The following is a 20,353-nucleotide window of genomic DNA, read 5'->3' as shown; positions in this document are numbered from 1 at the left end:
AGACTCTTCTGTTCTTTTTTTTTTTTTTTTTAATTTTATTATTCTATTCTATTTTTACTCTGTAGCACTTTGGAATTGCTAAAATATAAAGTGCAATATAAATAAAATTTATTATTATGATTATTACTATTAAACAAGACTTGATTCTATTATGAACGAACGAGCACATGGAGATGTTTTTTTATTTCATTTAAAAGACCGCGTGTAAAGAACAGGAATATATTAGAATATGCTTTCGACTATTTTTGTCATTTTCTTCATCAAAAAAGCCAACATTTTAAACACACCCGAACACACTGTTTATACACAGGGTTGAAAGGGTGCCAGTTAGTATTCACACGAAGGAGTGGACCCAGGTTCAAAGCAGCGTGACTGTATGACTAATTTAGCAGCTTCCAGAATCCCCATTGACATTAGGTTCCACGTGAAGGACTGGCTTCTTTGTTCGAGAGACTTACGCTCGGAACCTAAAGATTGAATTCAATGCATGATTTCATAAAAGCCCGCGCAGACATTTCCTGTGCTGTGTTCAAGCAGGTCGTCGTTTGATTTATATTAGGGGAGGAACCGGCTATTTTTAACAGTCGCTGAAGTGCTGAATAGAAAGAAGATGTCTGGTCGTGGTAAAGGTGGAAAGGGGCTTGGTAAAGGTGGTGCTAAGCGTCATCGTAAAGTTCTGCGAGATAACATCCAAGGTATTACGAAGCCAGCTATCCGCCGTTTGGCTCGTCGCGGTGGTGTGAAGCGAATTTCCGGCTTGATTTATGAAGAGACTCGCGGTGTTCTGAAAGTGTTCTTGGAGAATGTTATTCGAGACGCTGTTACTTACACGGAGCATGCAAAGAGGAAGACCGTCACAGCTATGGATGTGGTATATGCTTTGAAAAGACAGGGACGTACGTTGTATGGCTTTGGAGGTTAAGCGATAAACAAAAGTTGAAGAAAATTACCCAAAGGCTCTTTTTAGAGCCACTCAAATTCTCTACTTTAAGAGCTTGTTTCATTCTACTCAATAGAATCATTTTCTTTGACATATCTCAAATTTTGTCCGTTGGTTTTAAAATTTGTTGGAAAAATATTTGGAGTGGTATCAGTCCTATTACTGAAAGGTTTAACTTTTCGGGCAGTAGATGGCCAGTAGACACCCGCTTTTCCTAAACTTGCATTTGGGGGGGGCCACGCTAACAGTGACTAAGATGCTGCTAGCTATGACGTACATAGCTCTACTTTTGAATTTTCCCCAAGTCTGTAGAAATCTTAGGTCAGGAATAATTAAAATATGCACTTGTGATGTCCTGCCGTACTTTTTTCTCGGATTTATGTACAGTGGTTCAAAGCCACCAATTTATGCAATTCACTAGACCCGTGCAGAGTGTGTAAAGATAAAACCTCACAAATAAGAGTTCTATTTTTTGATCTGATGCGTGGCTCTGAAAAGAGCCGTTTTTCGATTAGTTGAGATATTTACTTGGAGCTGGTATACTTAGTGACCGCCTTGGTGCCCTCGGACACAGCGTGTTTAGCAAGTTCTCCTGGTAGCAGAAGCCTCACAGCAGTTTGGATCTCCCGGGAAGAAATGGTCGAGCGCTTGTTGTAGTGCGCTAGACGAGAAGCCTCTCCGGCTATGCGCTCAAAAATATCATTCACAAACGAGTTCAGGATTCCCATCGCCTTAGAAGAAATGCCCGTATCGGGGTGAACTTGTTTCAGTACCTTGTACACATGTATGGAATAACTTTCCTTCCTGGACTTTCTGCGTTTCTTTCCTCCCTTCATTTGACTCTTAGAAACTGCTTTTTTAGAGCCCTTTTTGGGGGCAGGTGCGGCTTTCGGCTCAGGCATAACTAAACTCTGTCGCAAAAGAAAACTGAATAGAGTACTTTCTCGGGTTCCTCATTTTAAAGCATACAGAAACTGTGACAGCGTTGAGCGTGGCCACAACGAATGAATGAAGGGGACAAAATTCGCGCAGGCTCGTTTATTGCATTGGACTTTGTTTTCAAAGTACATTTCAAGGCTTTTCTTTCATTCACCACCGAATATTTCTATCTTCTTTAGATCAGTTATTACGCGTGCATTATAAAATATTTGTGATCGGCTCATCAAAGGAGACTTAGCAAAGAAACTCGCACATCATCGCAAGAGATAACATTCGCAGGGCTGAAGGAAAAAAGTGGCAGAAGCTCAATAAGACTAATCGGTTAAATGAAATAAAGGCTAGAGAGACAGAGATGTAGTATACAAAATTAAAATACATCTGTGCCGTGAAATCCGGGAAGAGACGTTATGTGTATGTATACATGTAAAACACCGGAACGATCAAAATAATAAAAAGTCACATTGTTCTTTTTGCACGGAGCGGTATTTTTTAACTTTATGGGTTGTTCAAAGGAGTTTGAAGGCCACGCCCTGGAGTCGCCGCAAGCCGAGTGACGTAAGAGCACATGCAAATCAGCAGTCAGTTCGTTCAGCTCCTCGCGCCCAAAGGAAGCATTTATAAGAGCGCAGCACAAGTGTCCGCTTGCATTATATTGCAGAAAATATTGTGTGCGTTTGAAAATAAATAAGTAAAAAGAACAAAAGAAATAAAAAAAAATGTCTGGAAGAGGAAAGACTGGTGGCAAAGCACGTGCTAAGGCTAAGACTCGCTCATCTCGAGCTGGGTTGCAGTTTCCCGTCGGTCGTGTTCACAGGCTCCTGAGAAAAGGCAACTATGCTGAGCGGGTGGGCGCTGGTGCTCCCGTCTACTTGGCTGCTGTTCTCGAGTATCTGACCGCTGAAATTCTCGAGTTAGCCGGCAATGCTGCCCGTGACAACAAGAAAACCAGGATCATTCCTCGTCATCTGCAGTTAGCTGTGCGTAACGACGAGGAGCTCAATAAGTTGTTGGGTGGCGTGACCATCGCTCAGGGTGGTGTGTTGCCAAACATTCAGGCTGTACTTCTGCCCAAGAAAACCGAGAAAGCAGCTAAGAGCAAGTAGATGAGGACGTTCCGTTTATTGACACCAACGGCTCTTTTCAGAGCCACCTATCTAATTACACTAAAGCTTTTTTCCATTGAGATTTTTTTTTGATCGAATCGCACTTACTAATAGTCTTTATTCTCGTCACTGGTGTTTTATTATGCATATTGATGCCCAATACTCTGTTTTCGGCATGTTACTTGATCTGCAAAGATTTATACTTCCATTTAATTTCTTGAATATCCTGTAAGGGCATGGTCTGGAGGTTCCTCTTGATCTAGTTTGAGATGTTTTCTGACCAGTATGGCAGAAGTCTGACTCTGATGATTGCTCTTCAGTTTGTTGGCCTGTTGAGACTGGAATTATGCCATCAACCACCTAGATTTTCTAATTCAGGTGGCATGAATCTTGGGTTCTGCACATTGTGGGACAGGCAGGATAACCTGAAGGGAGCAGTGGTAGTGCTGCTGCTTTGCAGTAAGGAGACTGTGGAAGATTGTGGGTTCGCTTCCCGGTTCCTCCCTGTGTGGATAGCGCTTTGAGTACTGAGAAAAGCGCTATATAAATGTAATGAATTATTATTAAAGAGCATGCGCTTGCAGCATCCATTTCCAAATTACGGCTTTGGGGGGTAAACCCAAGTTGTATAGTTAAAGATTACCTAGGATAAAATGAAGCATGTGGGCACACATTCAATATGGTAAACCCTACTTCACGTTCATTCCTGGAGCTCTGATACATGTGAAGATAAGGTAGCATTAATAATTGATAAGTAATGATTATCCAGTATGTGATGCTACATAACATTATGTCGATCACTTTTATTAAACATAGCTTTAATCAAGAAGAAATTTTCAGGAGAATTCAAAATAGATATGAATAGCAAATCTCTTGTTTTCTCTATTGTTTACTGCAATGAAGAGTAGCCATTGTGGGTAAATGGCTGGCTGAGGTTACAAGAGCAGGAGAAGAGAATTTCAAACCCTAAAAACAGATCTGCTGAAAATGTGTTCGATTATCTACAATGGCTGAGCTTTTTTTTTTTTTTTTTGTATATATTTGAGTCATACTTCAAGCATTTCAATTGAGGTAGGTGCATAAATGGATAGATAACTTCCTCCAAATGCACATAAGAATTACAAATATGATGAAAACTTGTGACTTGGGTAAACATCAAAGTGCAGTCACAGTGAGGCATTATAAAGGTATATTGTTGTAGGTATGAAGGAGATCCATTAGCGTTTCTTGATACAATTCTCCTGAATAATTTTTTGGCTGAAAATACATAATGATAGTGTGTTATGGAGAGGGTACAGTGGGTCAATAGTGAATTCCATAAATAAGCCTGCCTTATTAATCAGCTTTTAGATTCTCTGTACCTCTCTTGTCAGTCCGTCCATCAATTTTTGTAACCCTCTTATTCAGGTAAGTGCGACAGAGCATCTTGAGCCTATCCCAGCAGTCTTTAGTCACAAGGCAGGAATAACACTTGGACTGGGCACCAGTCCATTGCAGGGCAAGGGCAGACATACACCTACTTAGTACGTCTAATTGGGACACACTAATGAACTTTTTGTGCCATTTAACAATTTCAAGAGGGAACTAGTACATCTGGAGGAAATCCACACTAACACAGAGAAAATACAAACTCCACGCAGGGAACAAACAGGTCATGAACTTCAGTGTCCATGTTGCGAGGCAGCAGGGCTCCCATTGTGCCACCCTATCGCCTATCACAGTTTCATAATCCTTAAAAGATGTTACTACCAACATTAAAGGACTGCAATCTCCTAAGAGTAAAAAAAGAGCCTGTTCTGCCATTGTTTCTATTGTTCTTCTGTGTTACAATACCAGTCCACGCTGTCATTAGTCTGCACACTCAAGCACTTGTAGCATTCTGACATCCATACATCTACTCCTGGGCTGTAGAGCCTCTTTGGTGCAACACAAGTCAATAAACAGTTGTCTATCTATCTATCTTGGTTTTGCTGATATCAACTTGCAAACAATTCTCTTTGCTCCAAGAAACATGACCTGGGGCCTCACGCATAACGCCGTGCATAGAATTCGCACTATAACATGACGTAAGCACAAGTACCTCCCCCAGGATGCTTGGTGGCAGCTTCCCTGGCCGACGGTGATTCCCCAACCTCCCTCAGGGCTCAATGGGAGATAGAGTCCTCCACAGCAGGTTGGGGCCCGGGGTGGCTGTTTGGTTTCAACAGCCTGGCTGGATGAATGTTCAGCCCCACCCGGAAGTGCAATTAGGACCAGGTGGTCAAGCACCTGGAATGCTTCCGGGTGGGCTATAAAAAGGGCCAGCCACCACCACTCAAAGGGGCCAGTGTCGGGACGACGCCGCCACTACCACTACCACTACCACTACCACTACCACTACCACTACCACTTGAGGAGGAGGAGTGGTGGTGGTGGTAAAAGGGAGAACGGTGTTGTGGGACTGTTGGAAGAGTGCTTTTGGACTGTGTATTGCCTGTGGGTCACGGGGAAGACGTGCGCCCACGGGTGAAGAAAATAAAAGTCTATATTGGTTTTATACGTGCCTCTGTGTCGGGTCGGGTGTCTATATAGCGCCTTGTTACAAGGGGTTTAACAACTGCAGTTGGATGTAATGTTTACATCCACATGAATGGCACTGTTCCTGAGTCTCACAAACTCCACTCCATCGGGCAGATAATCCATTATCCTTCCATAGGAGAATACAGGTTTGGAGGTGTACATTGTAGCCTCAACCACAAACATGACTTCTCATGTGTATAACTGAAACATGTTATTTTCTCCCCTTTTAGTGTACTTCAGAGGAACAGTATTATGTTCAGTATCGCAAATTAACATCTGCTGCTTTAGTCCAATTCATGCAACTTCTCATTTCAAACTGTTGGACTGTGGATCAGTACACTGATACACTTTTAGGGAACTGGGTTCAAATTTTGCTTAGGTCACACAAGTCCTTTATGTTTTAATAATTTTTTTAGTCTTAATTTTCAGGTGTTCTTCTGGGTTGGTCAACTTGCTACTCAAAATGGGCCCAGCATGTCAGTTGAGTGTGGCTTGCAATTCAGTGACTTTTGGCAAAGTTACTATTCCTGTTTCACTCTTGAAGCTGCTGAATAAAGCCTCTCTCTTTACTTTCTCCACAACTCACAAGTTGCACTAAAGGCGGTCATCAAAAACTGATGTGTAGATCATAATTGCTCTCTGGAACTAGATTGTGGAACTTAGACTGAACCCTATTTGGTCCATCTGTGTATACGTTTATCTAATGGAAAAGCTGAACATGAAAGCAGAACTTGAAATAAAGTTAGTCATTGATAATTATGTGATGTTTTTCATTACTAAGTAAAATTCTATCTGTGCATTTTGTCATGTGCAATAATCAAACTTCTATTCTATGGTTGTGTGATATCTTAGTAAACCAGACTGGATCCGTCGAATGACAAATTTCTGATGGGCAAAATTAATATCTGAAGCATAATAGTTTTACACACAGGATTTTTGAAGAGAAGTTGTTTATTTTACAAGTGTTTCTCAAAGAAAACCTGATAGAAATAAAGCAAACACTACTCTTGCCGGTGTGTTACTTTCATCTTTCAGAAAGCTCGGATTTTCTGTAGATTTTTAATTAAAAGATCTAAGAACTTTTCAACATCAGTGACGAGCCTCTCTGTTATTATACCGGTTTGCTTCCAGTGTGAAAGAACGTGCAGTTGTCGAGTATTTGTAACGAAATTCGCGTTTCGCTTGTAACACATGAGAGCTCGTCCTTTACGCGTTACCAACTTTCTTTCTGACCGTTTAGCGGCACCTTCGTTTTAAGCGAGGGTACATGCCCTGTTTAACAACATGTTTCCCTTAACATGTTTCGAGAAAGCAAGGTTGGTTTTTCCGGCTTTTTTCTTTCTAAAAAGGGGATTTTGTGAAAGTAGAAAGCACACTTGTCAAATTTCTCGGCACTTGCAGCGCGCTGATTGAGTCTGCACGGTTCTCATCAGCCTAATATGAGCGGCCGAGACGCGCCTCGCTGCAGACTTTTACAGAGAAATCAAAGTGTGTTTGTTCGAAATGGCAGAAACAGCGCCAGCAACCGCTCCGGCTAAAGCGCCGAAGAAGAAAGCGAGCGCGAAGCCTAAAAAGATCGGCCCTAGCGTCTCTGATTTGATTGTCAAGGCTGTATCGGCTTCAAAAGAGCGCCACGGACTGTCTTTGGCTGGGCTCAAGAAGGCTCTTGCTGCTGGCGGCTACGATGTAGAGAAAAATAACGCCCGCGTGAAGCTGTCCGTAAAAAGTCTTGTGAGTAAAGGCTCTCTCGTGCAGACAAAGGGTACTGGCGCCTCCGGATCATTTAAAATCAATAAGAAACAGGCAGAGGCAAAGGAGAAAGGCACGAAGAAAAAGGCATCCCCGAAGAAGCCAGCAGCGAAAAAGCCTGCTGCCGCAAAAAAAGTAAAGAAACCGGCAGCTAAGAAACCCGCGACAGCCAAGAAAACTGTTAAGAAGCCTGCAGCAGCCAAGAAATCTGCCAAGAGCCCCAAGAAAGCGAAGCCGGCTGCCAAGCCCAAAAAGGCAGTGAAGAGCCCGAAAAAAGCCAAAGTAGCTAAGGCTAAAGCGGCCAAACCTAAAACTGTAAAGAGGGCTGCACCGAAAAAGAAGTGAGCGTGCACATTACCTGATATTCGTATACACAAACGGCTCTTTTAAGAGCCCCTATCTCCGCAAGAAAGGGCAAATCTATTGTGTAACACGTTTAAGGTCCGAGGACGCTATGGGTGTTGCTAGCCATGCGACCTAATGGCTGCGATTTTCGTCCCTCTCCCCTAAATTCAGTTTTGGTTGCTGCTTGTAATGGAGCACCCGCTCCTTGAACGCTCATTCGTGTTTTGTTTTAATGTACACTAAGATGTTTGGGACTTTCCTTGCTTTACAGCCTAGAAACTCGGTATAAGGGCGATGTGGCAACGCGAGGTTTACCTTCGTACAGTAAGAGGACTTTTCTCTTTGAAGAGTTTGTGGTGGCTCTAAAAAGAGCCTTTTTTATATAAAGTTGTGTCCTTATGCACGTTCACCACGAATGCGGCGAGCCAGCTGGATGTCCTTCGGCATTATGGTCACTCTCTTAGCGTGGATTGCGCACAGATTGGTGTCTTCAAACAGACCGACCAGGTAAGCCTCGCTGGATTCCTGCAAAGCCATGACTGCAGAGCTCTGGAAACGAAGATCCGTCTTGAAATCCTGGGCGATTTCCCTTACTAGTCTCTGGAAAGGCAGCTTGCGGATAAGCAGTTCAGTGGATTTCTGGTAACGACGGATCTCTCGCAGAGCTACAGTGCCGGGCCTGTAACGGTGAGGCTTCTTCACGCCACCGGTAGCAGGAGCGCTCTTACGAGCTGCTTTAGTGGCGAGCTGTTTTCGGGGAGCTTTGCCGCCAGTAGATTTACGAGCTGTCTGCTTTGTTCTTGCCATTTCAACAATTTACACGATCTGTAGAAACAAAAATGAACAGAGAAGAGTAGCTCAAAGCTCGTTATATTGAGGTTTTATTGTTTTTTGATTGGATGAAAGGAAAGGAGGGCGTGTACACTTGTAGGCTCTGCCTAGAAGTCTCCTTTCGATTGCTCATCCTAGAGCTCGGCGCGCAATTTGAACGCAGGCTTTGTTTCCGTGCCCTCGCTACCTAACGGCCGTCAACTATTCACACAAAACCAGCGCATTAAATGCCTCTTACCCTCCTTTATTACAATGTCTCATTTACCGTTAATGTTTTATTATGGACATAATGCACTCAAAGAACGCGATCGAGAATGAGAAAGGGGACGTAATTAAATACTGTCAGTAGTGTTCTGTTTCTTCCAGCTCCAAACTCTAGTCCTGGTGGCACAAGTGGCTGCAGGTTTTCATTCTATCCGTTTCCTTAATTAGTGACATGTTTTTGCGCCTAATTAACTTTTTAAATTAATTTTATATTAATTTCTCTTGAAGTATGACACCTTAACAGTTTTTTTTACTTAATTAGTAACCAAACAATGAGATACAAAATGAGCCAAAAAAAGAACCGCAAAACAAAACCAACATTGTCGTTTATAGACCTCCTGTAAATACAATATCTAAAAGAAAAGAAATGTGAAGGTCTCAGGAATGTTGATTTGCTCTGATCCCCAAAACATTTTAACTGTGCTCTTAGAAAAGAGAAAAATCAACAATTTTGGAAATGTCAGCTTATTGCACAGCGAGAACAGCAACAATGTCAACTTTATTTATATAGCACATTTAAAACATCGGAATGCTGTGGCCAAAGTGCTTTACAATAATAGAATTACAGAAAAACATACAATTAACATGAATAACATAAATAAAAGAAGTAATGTTGCATAATCACAGTGAGGAAACCATCAGTATTACTGAAGGTCACGGAATGCAAGTGAGTAGAAATGAGTCTTTAATCTTGTTTTAAACATTTCAATTGTAGACGACTCCTTTATGTGATGAGGTAAAGAGTTCCACAGACGAGGAGCAGCAGCTGCAAAAGCCCTGCCCCCCCTTAGTTTTACACTTAGTACGAGGGACAACAAGAGATAACTGACCAGAAGATCTACGCACTCTGGATGGCTGGTGTAAAACACATAATTCGGAAAAATAGGCAGGGGCAAGCCCATTTAAAGATTTAAAAACTAGCAACAAGATTTTAAAATCAATTCAAAAATTGACAGGCAGCCAGTGTAAATAAGCTAATATTGGAGAAACAGTCCTACTTTCTTGCCCCAACCAGAAAGCGAGTGGCAGCATTCTGGACCATCTGTAACCTGTGTATCAGGGATTTGCTAATCCCAGAATACAGCGAGTTGCAGTAATCAAGGCGAGAAAAGATAAAAGCAGCAGGAGTAGCTATCTCAAGATCCCTAGAAGATAAAAAAAAAAGGATTAATCTTACCTAATAGATGAAGCTGGAAAAAGCAACTCTTGGCTACAGAATTAACTTGTTTCTCAAAAGAGAGGTTACTGTCAAAGATTACACCAAGATTGTGGACTTGAGGTTTGCAAAAGACCAAGAAAGAGCAGAGAAGTCCAAGACCAATTTGGACTTTAGCTGATGGGCCCACTATAAGCACCTCCATTTTATTTTGATTCAGATCAAGAAAATTATTAGCCATCCAGGATCTTAGTTCAGAAAGACAGTTGTGCAGTTGATGTATTGCAGAGTTGCAGATGGGATTATAAACCTGTGTATCATCAGCATAGCATTGACAAGAAATGTTAAATTTCCTAAAAATATCTCCATTAGGGTGAAGGTATATAGAGAATAAGATAGGACCCAAAATGGATCCCTGAGGAACACCACATTTAAGAGGAGCAGTAGACGAAAAAGAGGAATTTAAAGTCACTGAAAAGTGTCTACCACTTAGATATGACCTGAACCAGTTAAGAGCAGCCCCTTTAAGCCCAACAAGATTTTCAAGCCGCAACAGCAATATGTCATGGTCAATAGTGTCAAAGGCAGCAGTCAAGTCCAGGAGGACAATGACCGCAGCTCCACCTGAGTCAGCAATAATAGAGATGTCATTGAATACTTTAAGGAGGGCTGTCTCAACACCATGATAACGCCTAAAGCCAGATTGGTAGTTCTCAAATAAATTATTGGAGTTAAGGTGATCAACCAATTGATTATAAATAATTCTTTCTAATATTTTAGCCAGAAATGGCAATTGGGAAATCGGGCGAAAATTGGCTAAAACTCTAGGATCTAATTCTGCCTTTTTTAGACCAGGACGCACTGCAGCATGTTTAAAAAATGAGGGCACAACTCCCACACTAATAGAATCATTGATAATGGCTAGTAAAGATGGGCCCAAAACTTGTAAGGCTTCCACTAAGAGGTATGGTGGTACAATATCCAGAGGACTGGGGGCTGGTTTAAGGGTGTCAATAGTTCTTTTTAGCTGTGAAAGTCAGACAGGATCAAAAGATTCAAATACAATACCATGATTAACAGTAGGAAGTTCATAGTCAGTTGGAACAATACCACAGCAAATTTTATCAATTTTACTGACAAAGAATGAAAGAAACTGCTCACATGAAAGAACAGTGCTATTTAATCCTATCAGAATGAGGGTGAATGGCCACATTAATTGAATTAAATAAGACCCTAGGATTCTTAGAATGATGGGAAACTAAATCAGAGAATAAATCATGTTTAGATTTCTTAACTACAACCTGGAATTTGAATAGAGAAGTCCTAAAAATCTGTTTAGAATCTTTTTTCCAACGCTGTTCCGCAGTTTGACAGGTGCGGCACAGCGATTATGTAGTTTCATTTAGCCAGGGAGCAGGTCATCCCTTATTACAGCATGTCTTGAGCGGAGCAATTGAGTCTAATACCGTTTTACAAGAAGAATTAAATTCTAAGACAGAATCATCGATACAATTATATTGGACATGCACATCAAGACTGGAGAATATGGTTTTAAAATTGGATATAATAGAAGAATTTAAAAAGCGAGAGCAGCGTGAAGCACAATTAGTAGTAGGGACATCTACAGCAATATTCAAATCCATCATTATAGAAAATGGGTCAGTAAAAGAAACATCACATAAATCAATATAATTAACTGAAATATCATGTGTAAGAACGAGATCAAGGGTGTGACCGAGAGAGTGAGTTGGCATATTAATATGCTGGATAAAATCAAATGATTCCAATAGTGATAAAAAGTCATTGACCAAAGGTTTTAATTAAAGGTATTAATTACAGGAGGTCTATAAACCACAGCAAACAACAAAGAAGGGGAGCTGCACACTTCGAAAGTTGCAGTTCGAAGCCACTAAACAGACCCTTTGTAAGGCTCTGACACAAGAACATACTTTTAAAAACAGTGGCAATGCCCCCACCACGACGAGCCAGACGAGGAGTGTTTAAAAATGAATAACCTAAATAGTACCAAGTCAGTAAAACATGAAGAATCACCATTTACAATCCAGGTCTCAGCGATGAAAAAGAAATCCAGATTATTTGAGATAATAAAGTCTTGCAGAATAAAAGTTGTATTAGACACCAATCTCACGTTCAAGAGAGCAGCCTTGATAGAAGTAGAAGAGCTCGCTGCGGGATGAGCACGGGTGAGCATGCAAAGATTAGCAGCATTTGCTCCCGAGAGCACACCGAGGAAAAATGATGCTGTCTTGAAATGGAGAAATTAAATCCAGTGTCCAGCGCCCATGAACCAGGGATGGATTCCTGTGCAGGAGAAGATGGGTCGTAGGCAACTCACAGGCATCGGGAAACCAAGCTCTGGGACTTGTGTCGGCGTTGTTTAACAGCAATACCGGCTCTTCTTCTACGTCGGCAGCGGGTGCGATTGCGTCTCTGAGACGCATTCAGCTCACTTATACAGGTAAACACCGGCGTCCAGGTGAAGAAATCAGCAGATGAATAAAACAAAGGTGGAGGATCACATCATATCCCAACAGGAGATGAAAATTGAGAGGAAAGCAAGCAAGAAAATATGTTAAGTAAAGAATCATGATTGTAGGACAGTGGTCGTTGGGATAAATTAATACAAAAAAACAAAGATAAAGCATAGACTAGCGAGATGATCAGACGGCCAGCCACACCAAGCCTTGGGATTAAAGAACGGGTTTAATTAACAACAAGAATCAACGCTTCATTAAGCAACTAGTTGGAGTGAAATTGGTTGAAGTTTGAGGACCTGACTTTGGTGGTCTTCTGTTGGCTCACTTAGTTCACATTTCATTTCTGTTTGGGTGCCATTTAAGGAAAGAAATGAATCAATTCGGGGAACAAATCTTATAAAAAGTCGATTAATTCAAAAGAAGTTAATTAAGAGCAAAACCGGTCACTAACTAAGGGTTAGAATGTAAATCTGCAGCCACTGGTGCCCCCCAGGACCAGAGTTGGGGACCCCTGAACTACAGAGACACTGGTCAACTCAACGTGCTCTTTTACTCATTGAGAAACCAACATTTCTTTTTTCCCACAAGGCAAAGCACACAATATTTCTTTATGTAAATTGGGTATTAACATTGCTACTTAACAAGAGCAAAATACATAACATACATCTCCCCCCTTAAAAGAAAACTGGACCTTATGTTTAGCACTAGAACAATAAATTCAAGCTGAACCCCTTTTTATTGTTTGTTTGTTAAGGATGAGGGTAATCTACTGAGCCATTCTTGAGGGTGAGTCTTATAAATCTAGTGCAGGGGTCCTCAATCATCGTCCTGGTTTCCTAATTAGAACTCAGTCCTTGCTGATAATGAAATGTAGTATTTAACTGTATGCCTTGTTAGTGCTTTCATTCATCCAAGAGAAATTGTAACTGCGCTGTAGAGTTTCTTTACCTGAGCGCATTATTCATGTGTTTTGAGGACCAGAACAAAATTAAACTTAACACTCCTTCCAATTCCCCTCTCATTTAGTTCTAAACATTAATTTTTTTTAAACACAGACACTTTTAATGGTGCATATGCACAGGTTTAAAAGGAAGCACGTTGTCTGGAGAGCTGCTGGTTTATTGGTGATCTGCATTTTATTATGAAATAATGTGTGATTAACAAAACAGGCAACAATTAAAATTTTAAATACAGCTGCTAAAACTAAAATAGGCAATTAAGGGTTCTGAATTATAACAGGCAAGATAACTAAAATTAAGCCCAAAAATGTATTGCTTTAGCAGTAAATAAATGGGCTCTAAATAAAAAATTGGTTGAAGTGGAAACCTGCAGCCACTGTAGCCCTCCAGGACTATAATTGAGGACCTCTGATCTACGAAGTAATTACATTTGTCTTTGATGAATGAAAGTGCTAACAAGCCATAGAGTTAAATACCAAGTTTCATTATCAGCAAGGACTGAGGTCTAATTGGGAAACTGGCTGGAATGAAAACCTGTAGCCACTGCGGCCCTCCAGGAATGTGATTGAGGACCCCTGATCTAGATGGATAGGAGGTCGTCTATGTCGAGCAGGATAATGACATTCAGCACGAGCGTCTGTTGAAAGTGAAATAGTTGAGGGAGATTTAGTAGATTTTCTAGCTGACTCTTCCTCATTCACAGGTGGGATGATGGATTTTCTGATACCTCCATAGGTGGTACTTCTTCCTCAGTAACAGAGCACTTTCCTCAGGCGTAGTTCCTAATTTGTTTAAACATGCCATAGTGCAACCATTGATCAAAAAACCAAGCCTAGATCCCACTGTGCTATCCAATTTTAGACCGATTTCCAAGCTTCCATTTCTGTCCAAAATTTTGGAGAGAAGTGTGTATATTCAATTGAAAGCCTTTTAGATGAAAGTGATGTGCTCGAAGTGTTTCAATCTGGTTTTAAGCCGCTTCACAGTACTGAAACCGCATTACTGAAGGTTTTTAATGACATCCTTTTGGCAACAGACTCAGGGGATTATGTGATTTTAGTTCTGCTCGATTTAACAGCTGCTTTTGATACTATAGATCATAGTATTTTATTATCTCGTCTGGAGCATTGTGTGGGCATTCGTGGTACTGCCTTGGCGTGGTTTAAATCGTACTTGACTCAAAGAACTTTTTCAGTGAGGCTAGATGAATTTAGATCCTCCTCTGCTTCACTATCATGTGGGGTTCCGCAAGGCTCCATACTTGGTCCTCTGCTATTTTCTTTGTATCTCCTGCCTCTTGGCTATATTCTTAGAAAGCATAAAATTGCTTTCCATTGTTATGCAGATGATACTCAGGTTTATGTACCCCTCAAACACAAGGATGCTTACTCCATGCAAACTTTGGTTATGTGCCTAGAAAAGGTGAAAGCTTGAATGGCAGTAAACTTCTTAAATTTTAATGAAAATAAGACAGAGGTTATAGTTTTTGGTCCTGGGGGCACCAGTGGGTCTATTTCTACTTCTGCTCCTGTGGATTTGGGTCCCCTTGCACAATATGGTACACCTGTTATTACAAATTTGGGTTTTAGGATAGATATGGATTTTAGACCGGACGGTCAGATCAGCGCAGTGGTGAAATCTTGTTTTTTTTCAGCTAAGACGTTTGACGAAGATAAAAAACATTCTTTCCAAAGATCAATTTACAACAGTAATCCACACCTTCATTACAACCCGGTTTTACTATTGTAATTCGTTGTATGTTGGTGTTAGCCAGTCCACCCCGTCTCGGCTCCAGCTGGTGCAAAATGCTGCTGCACGCCTTTTAACCGGCACGCGAAAAAAAGAGCACATTACACCTGTGTTATCCTCACAGCACTGGCTGCCTGTTCAGTTTAGAGTTCATTTTAAGATTCTTTTATTTGTTTTTAAGTCCTTAAATGGGCTTGCTCCGCCCTACCTCGCTGAGCTGCTGCATATGCACTCTCCTTCCCGCTAACTCAGATCAGCTGGTCAGCTGCTTCTGGATGTTCCTAGGACTCAGCGAAAGCTCAGGGGGGACAGGGCTTTTACCGTTGTGGCTCCAAGGCTCTGGAATTCACTGCCGATCCACATTAGACAGGCCTCCTCACTGCCCATTTTTAAGTCTGCTCTTAAGACTTACCTCTTTGGTTTGGCGTTTGATCCTGTGTGAGCAGTTGATTTTACTCTGTTTTAACTCTGTTTAGTTGTGTTTACTGTTTTAATTAGTTTCATTTATTGTATTTTATTTTACTTATTTATTATTTTGTTTTTGTTTAAAATTTATTTTAGCCTATGTTCAGCACTTTGGTCAGCGACTGTTGTATGTAAAGTGCTTTATAAATAAAGTTGACTTGACTTGACTTGACTTGACACTGATTTTCCCTTCTGCCATAATCCAGTTCAGGAGAATCCATATCTGGCGACTCAGTGGATGCCAGTGATGCCTGCAATAGCTAATCCATGTGTCTTTGCCAAACAGTACCATCAGCAGTGCAGACAGTGTAGGTCGACTCTGGCTGATTACGGTGGCAGGGACCCATGTGGATCTGTTGTTAAAAACTCAGGCCAATACAGTGTCATCAGGATGAAACACTCTGTCTTTTGCTTTCTTGTCTCAGTGTTCAATTTGTTTTTGTTGATGATAATGTACCACATGTTTTGTTTCTAATGGCTTTAGCAAATCAAAAATTGCATGAAATTGTCTTTTCATCATTTGGGTGGAAGGTGAAGCTTTAGTGGTCCTGTGCTCAGAATTCTGATATGATCGTAAGAATTGGTTCAAATGTGTATGAAGAGAGCCTTCATCTTGTGATGTCTTCAGTGCATGCTTCATTGTCTGAACGAACCTTTCTGCTAATCCGTTTGTGGAAGGATGGTGTGGTGCAGAGCAATGTGTAGAACTCCATTGACTTCTAGGAAAGTGGCAATTCCTAGGACACAGACTGAGGACCGTTATCACTCACAAGTTGCTCTGGGAAGCCATGATGAAAGAATAATTCTTCTAACTTTTCAATTGTTTTAACAGCAGTTGTTGAGTGTATACAGTAACAGCAACTTCTGGCCACTTACTATAGGCATCTACAACCACCACTAATGGCTTTTCCTTAACTCTTTTAGGGCTGATTTTTTTTTTTTTTTCTTTTCTCACAGGGCTGAACATTTTTCCAAAACACAAAGCAAAGATTCAACACATCAATCAACAACAACAAAAATAATGTATTTTTGACAAATGTCTTGCATGTCGTGTGAGCCTGCATACTATGTTATTGGTCCCAGAACTGGGAGTAGCGTCCTCGGTTCCAGGTAGAATTTCCCATTTTTTCGTCTGCAGGGATAACAGAGAAAGGATTAATGTATTCTGCCACCTCCTGGCCTGGCATGGAATTGCTTTCTTTGGAGCCCTTTAGCTGCCTTCCATGCGCATGTGTGTGACATAGTCCCATTTCAAAATAGTGAATAACGGTGTAATAAGACAATCATTAGGCCTTTTTTAATATAAAGCTCTGGTTTTGGGGTTTCTTTAGTATGTATATTTTGAATAAAATAACCTCTTCTCATCTTTCATTTTGGGCGTGTCACATCATGAGCTGCGTCCCCAGCCTCATGTGTTTAATATGAAGGGTGATGTGCTATACATTTTGCACTTTTAACATGACCTTCTAGCTTGTTGTTGTAATAATGAGGTGAGTTGCCAAGATGAATTTGTTTTCTCAACTCTGAAGAATTTTTTACTCTAAATTTCTTTGTACTGTGAAACTATGATATGTCGCCTCCATATGCCAAGTACCTGTGTTGTCCACCACAGTGTAAAGACGACTCCTGGATGCTGATATAAGAGGCAGAGTTTCAAAGAAAAAGGGCATGTCTGAAACTGCCAAATTGAAAAGATTAAAATGTGCAAAAGAATTTGTTGACGACTGGAAAAGTGCATCATGGCTTTCATCCTGGAGTCATCTTTTTGGTATTGCAGATGCCACTGTTATTGGTCATGTAATTAAGAAAGAAGTCAACTGAGGACCTGTAAGCAGGGCTAGTTTAAAGGTGCATGGCATACCTAGGCAATGTTTGGTGCCAGCGCCCATGATTGGTAATTGACATCAAACAGAGAATCCCCCTTGGTGATATGCAAACTCACAACAGCATGTGAAACTAAAGATCAGGGAAAGGGGATTCCCCCATGTAGGTTGGTGTGCTCACTTACCTAAGGAAACCTAGCGATTGAGGAGCTTTTGGGGTTACCCTTGGAGATCAGCATGTTCCTGGCCTAGAATGGCATGTTTCTTGATAAAGCTGTTTCATTTTGGCTATGATTTAACTGTACCTTTGGAATGCCAGTACCTTGTAACCCATGTTAACAGAATATCAAGGAGTTTTGACGGAGTTGACCATTAGAACAGTGAGGAATGGTTGATGTAATTGGGGCTTTGCACTCATATATGAATAATAAATTAAATATCAGTAATGTTAAGGGGTGATATCCATTAGTAACATAAGTAATGTATTGCTTATGTTTTTAAATCAATGTAATGGTAACGTATTAAAAAATATCGATTTCTATGAGAAAGTGACAAATTCTGGGTGTTTATATATACTACCTGTCAAAAGTTTGGAAACACCGAAAATATATGACATTGACGTCTGACATGAATTCGTCCCGTGTTGTCGAAAACGAGGCTGGAGAACTTCAATTCCTAAGAAGCTTAGCACGAAAGGGGCAGGAGTCCGGGTTAGGCGCTGTCACACATGCGCGGTTACTGTGGTAACCCAAGTATACAGCACAGCGAAGCCAAGGAAAGGGGTAAGAAAACTGCATGGGAAGTTTTTGGTTTGTTTAATTCTATCTATCTATCTATCTATCTATCTATCTATCTATCTATCTATCTATCTATCTATCTATCTATCTATCTATCTATCTATCTATCTATCTATCTATCTATCTATCTATCTATCTATCTATCTATCTATCTAATTGATTGAATTAGTAGCTAAGTTGGGTGGCATGGTGGCGCAGTGGATAGCACTGCTGCCTCGCAGTTGGGGGACCTGGGTTCACTTCCCGGGTTCTCCCTGTGTCTGCGTGGGTTTTCTCCGGGCGCTCCGGTTTCCTCCCACAGTCCAAAGACATGCAGGTTAGGTGGATTGGCAATTCTAAATTGGCCCTAGTGTGTGCTTGGTGTGTGGGTGTGTTTGTGTGTGTCCTGTGGTGGGTTGGCACCCTGCCTGGGATTGGTTCCTGCCTTGTGCCCTGGGATTGGCTCCAGCAGACCCCTGTGTTTGGATTCAGCAAGTTGGAAAATGGATGGATGGATAGTAAGCTAAGCTTCTCTCTGAAAAGCGTGGTACAAACCGGTGGTAGTACCCTGCCAAGCCAAGAAATGCCTGGACCTGCCGCTTGGTTCACGGTATTGCGGACAATGGGTGAGGCCGGTCTCTCCCACAGAGAGATAACAACCCAGTAACTACCCATAGAGCTATTAATACAAATACAAAAAATTGCCTTATCTCAACTCTTAAGATCACTGAAACACTAAGTTAACTATCATGTGTCAACTTACATTCGACATTAAAGTGAAACTGCAAAGACATGAAATCCGTGAAATCCTAAAATAACATACATAAAACGACAATCGACATGAGTTCATACAAGATGTGGCAGCCTCTACACCAACATCCCTATCAAGCTATCACAATAATCTAATAAAATTTACAAATAATTAAAACTTGGGAGAGGATCTGATTTTACTTTCAAAAGGAAGGAAAAGGGAGGGCACTTATCTAAAAAGATTTAATCATCAGTTGCAAGATCAGTGTGGCTCTTCAGGCACACACACACAAAAAAGAAAACAAAACAAAGAATTATTTGATTATAACATATTTTGAAACAGTGCTCACAAAATAAGGCGCTATATGAGAGATTGCTATATGAGATTGGCCAGTAAATTGCAAAGCATGCTGTTGCAAAGCTCACTATAAAAGATGCCATGTAAGAAAATATAACTGTACCATAATTTGTTATATACTACTAGCTACAAATGGCATTATGTAAAATAAAGCTTAATGTTCCAAAAAGTATAAAGCTCTATGTGCTCACCCTAAAAGGTTCTATTTAAAATCATTAATGATTGACCTATTGGTTAAAAACACATTTCGTGGAGTGTTCACAGTAAAAGGTGCTTTAAATGAATAGTTGGCAAACAATTATGCATTTCGCTATGACGCGCTTAATAAATGTAAAGTGCTTCATGATGGAGCTCATTACTGACTAGCCATCCTCCACAGCTCCAACCACGCAGTAGTGAAACAGGACAATGAGGAGGGCCCCACCCGACTCCCCACTCCCGATGTCACGCTTCCCCAAACACAGAACCAAAATTAGAAAGAAGTTGTCCAGATATTTATTGACCTAACTGTACCTTCTCTAGGTTCTGTCACTTCTTGTTTTTTTGTACCAAATCTTCATTTGGTGACCCATTGTTTGTACACTTTTTCTGGTGTATCTCTACAAATCATCCTGCAGTTATCCGACGTCATACTAACATCTCGATCTCCCTGGTACTTTTTTCAATGCCCTTGGTATCCCAAAGGAATGTTTCACCCTATTGTTCACTCATCGTTCCAAGATTTTCAGTTAAAAATTTCAAATTTGATTCCAAAAAGTGAAGTTTGAGACTCGTATTACAACCCCATTCCTTAAACTTTGTGAAACTAATTCCTTTGTGAATTTCCCCTTGGGATTAATAAAGTATCTATCTATCTATCTATCTATCTATCTATCTATCTATCTATCTATCTATCTATCTATCTATCTATCTATCTATCTATCTATCTATCTATCTATCTATCTATCTATCTATCTATCTATCTATCTATCTATCTATCTATCTATCTACAATGCATCCAGAAAGTATTCACAGTGCATCACTTTTTTCACATTTTGTTATGTTACAGCCTTATTCCAAAATGGATTAAATTTGTTTTTTTCCTCAGAA

The 20,353-nt window shown here is 40.7% G+C and overlaps 5 protein-coding genes across 5 annotated transcripts; 3 read left to right on the top strand and 2 right to left on the bottom strand.

The window, feature by feature from the left end:
- The first annotated feature begins 598 nt into the window (after positions 1-598).
- LOC114658793 (histone H4) lies at positions 599-978 on the top strand. The gene has a single exon (XM_028810848.2). The coding sequence runs from the start codon at positions 611-613 to the stop codon at positions 920-922; it is 312 nt and encodes a 103-aa protein (XP_028666681.1). The 5' UTR covers positions 599-610; the 3' UTR covers positions 923-978.
- Positions 979-1,450: 472 nt separating this feature from the next.
- LOC114658787 (histone H2B 5-like) lies at positions 1,451-1,842 on the bottom strand. The gene has a single exon (XM_028810841.1). It carries the CDS (start codon positions 1,840-1,842, stop codon positions 1,465-1,467), a length of 378 nt encoding a protein of 125 aa, XP_028666674.1. The 3' UTR covers positions 1,451-1,464.
- Positions 1,843-2,492: 650 nt separating this feature from the next.
- On the top strand, positions 2,493-3,023 carry LOC114658781 (histone H2A-like). Its single transcript, XM_028810834.2, has one exon. It carries the CDS (start codon positions 2,596-2,598, stop codon positions 2,980-2,982), a length of 387 nt encoding a protein of 128 aa, XP_028666667.1. The 5' UTR covers positions 2,493-2,595; the 3' UTR covers positions 2,983-3,023.
- Positions 3,024-7,002: 3,979 nt separating this feature from the next.
- Positions 7,003-7,689, top strand: LOC114658772 (histone H1-like). The gene has a single exon (XM_028810825.2). It carries the CDS (start codon positions 7,045-7,047, stop codon positions 7,633-7,635), a length of 591 nt encoding a protein of 196 aa, XP_028666658.1. The 5' UTR covers positions 7,003-7,044; the 3' UTR covers positions 7,636-7,689.
- A 296-nt stretch (positions 7,690-7,985) lies between these two features.
- On the bottom strand, positions 7,986-8,476 carry LOC114658773 (histone H3-like). Its single transcript, XM_028810826.2, has one exon. It carries the CDS (start codon positions 8,440-8,442, stop codon positions 8,032-8,034), a length of 411 nt encoding a protein of 136 aa, XP_028666659.1. The 5' UTR covers positions 8,443-8,476; the 3' UTR covers positions 7,986-8,031.
- Between the last annotated feature and the right edge of the window lie 11,877 nt (positions 8,477-20,353).

This window comes from Erpetoichthys calabaricus, chromosome 10, assembly GCF_900747795.2.
Source record: "Erpetoichthys calabaricus chromosome 10, fErpCal1.3, whole genome shotgun sequence".
NCBI classification, from domain to species: domain Eukaryota; kingdom Metazoa; phylum Chordata; class Cladistia; order Polypteriformes; family Polypteridae; genus Erpetoichthys; species Erpetoichthys calabaricus.
This window is presented reverse-complemented; position numbering and strand designations above follow the sequence as displayed.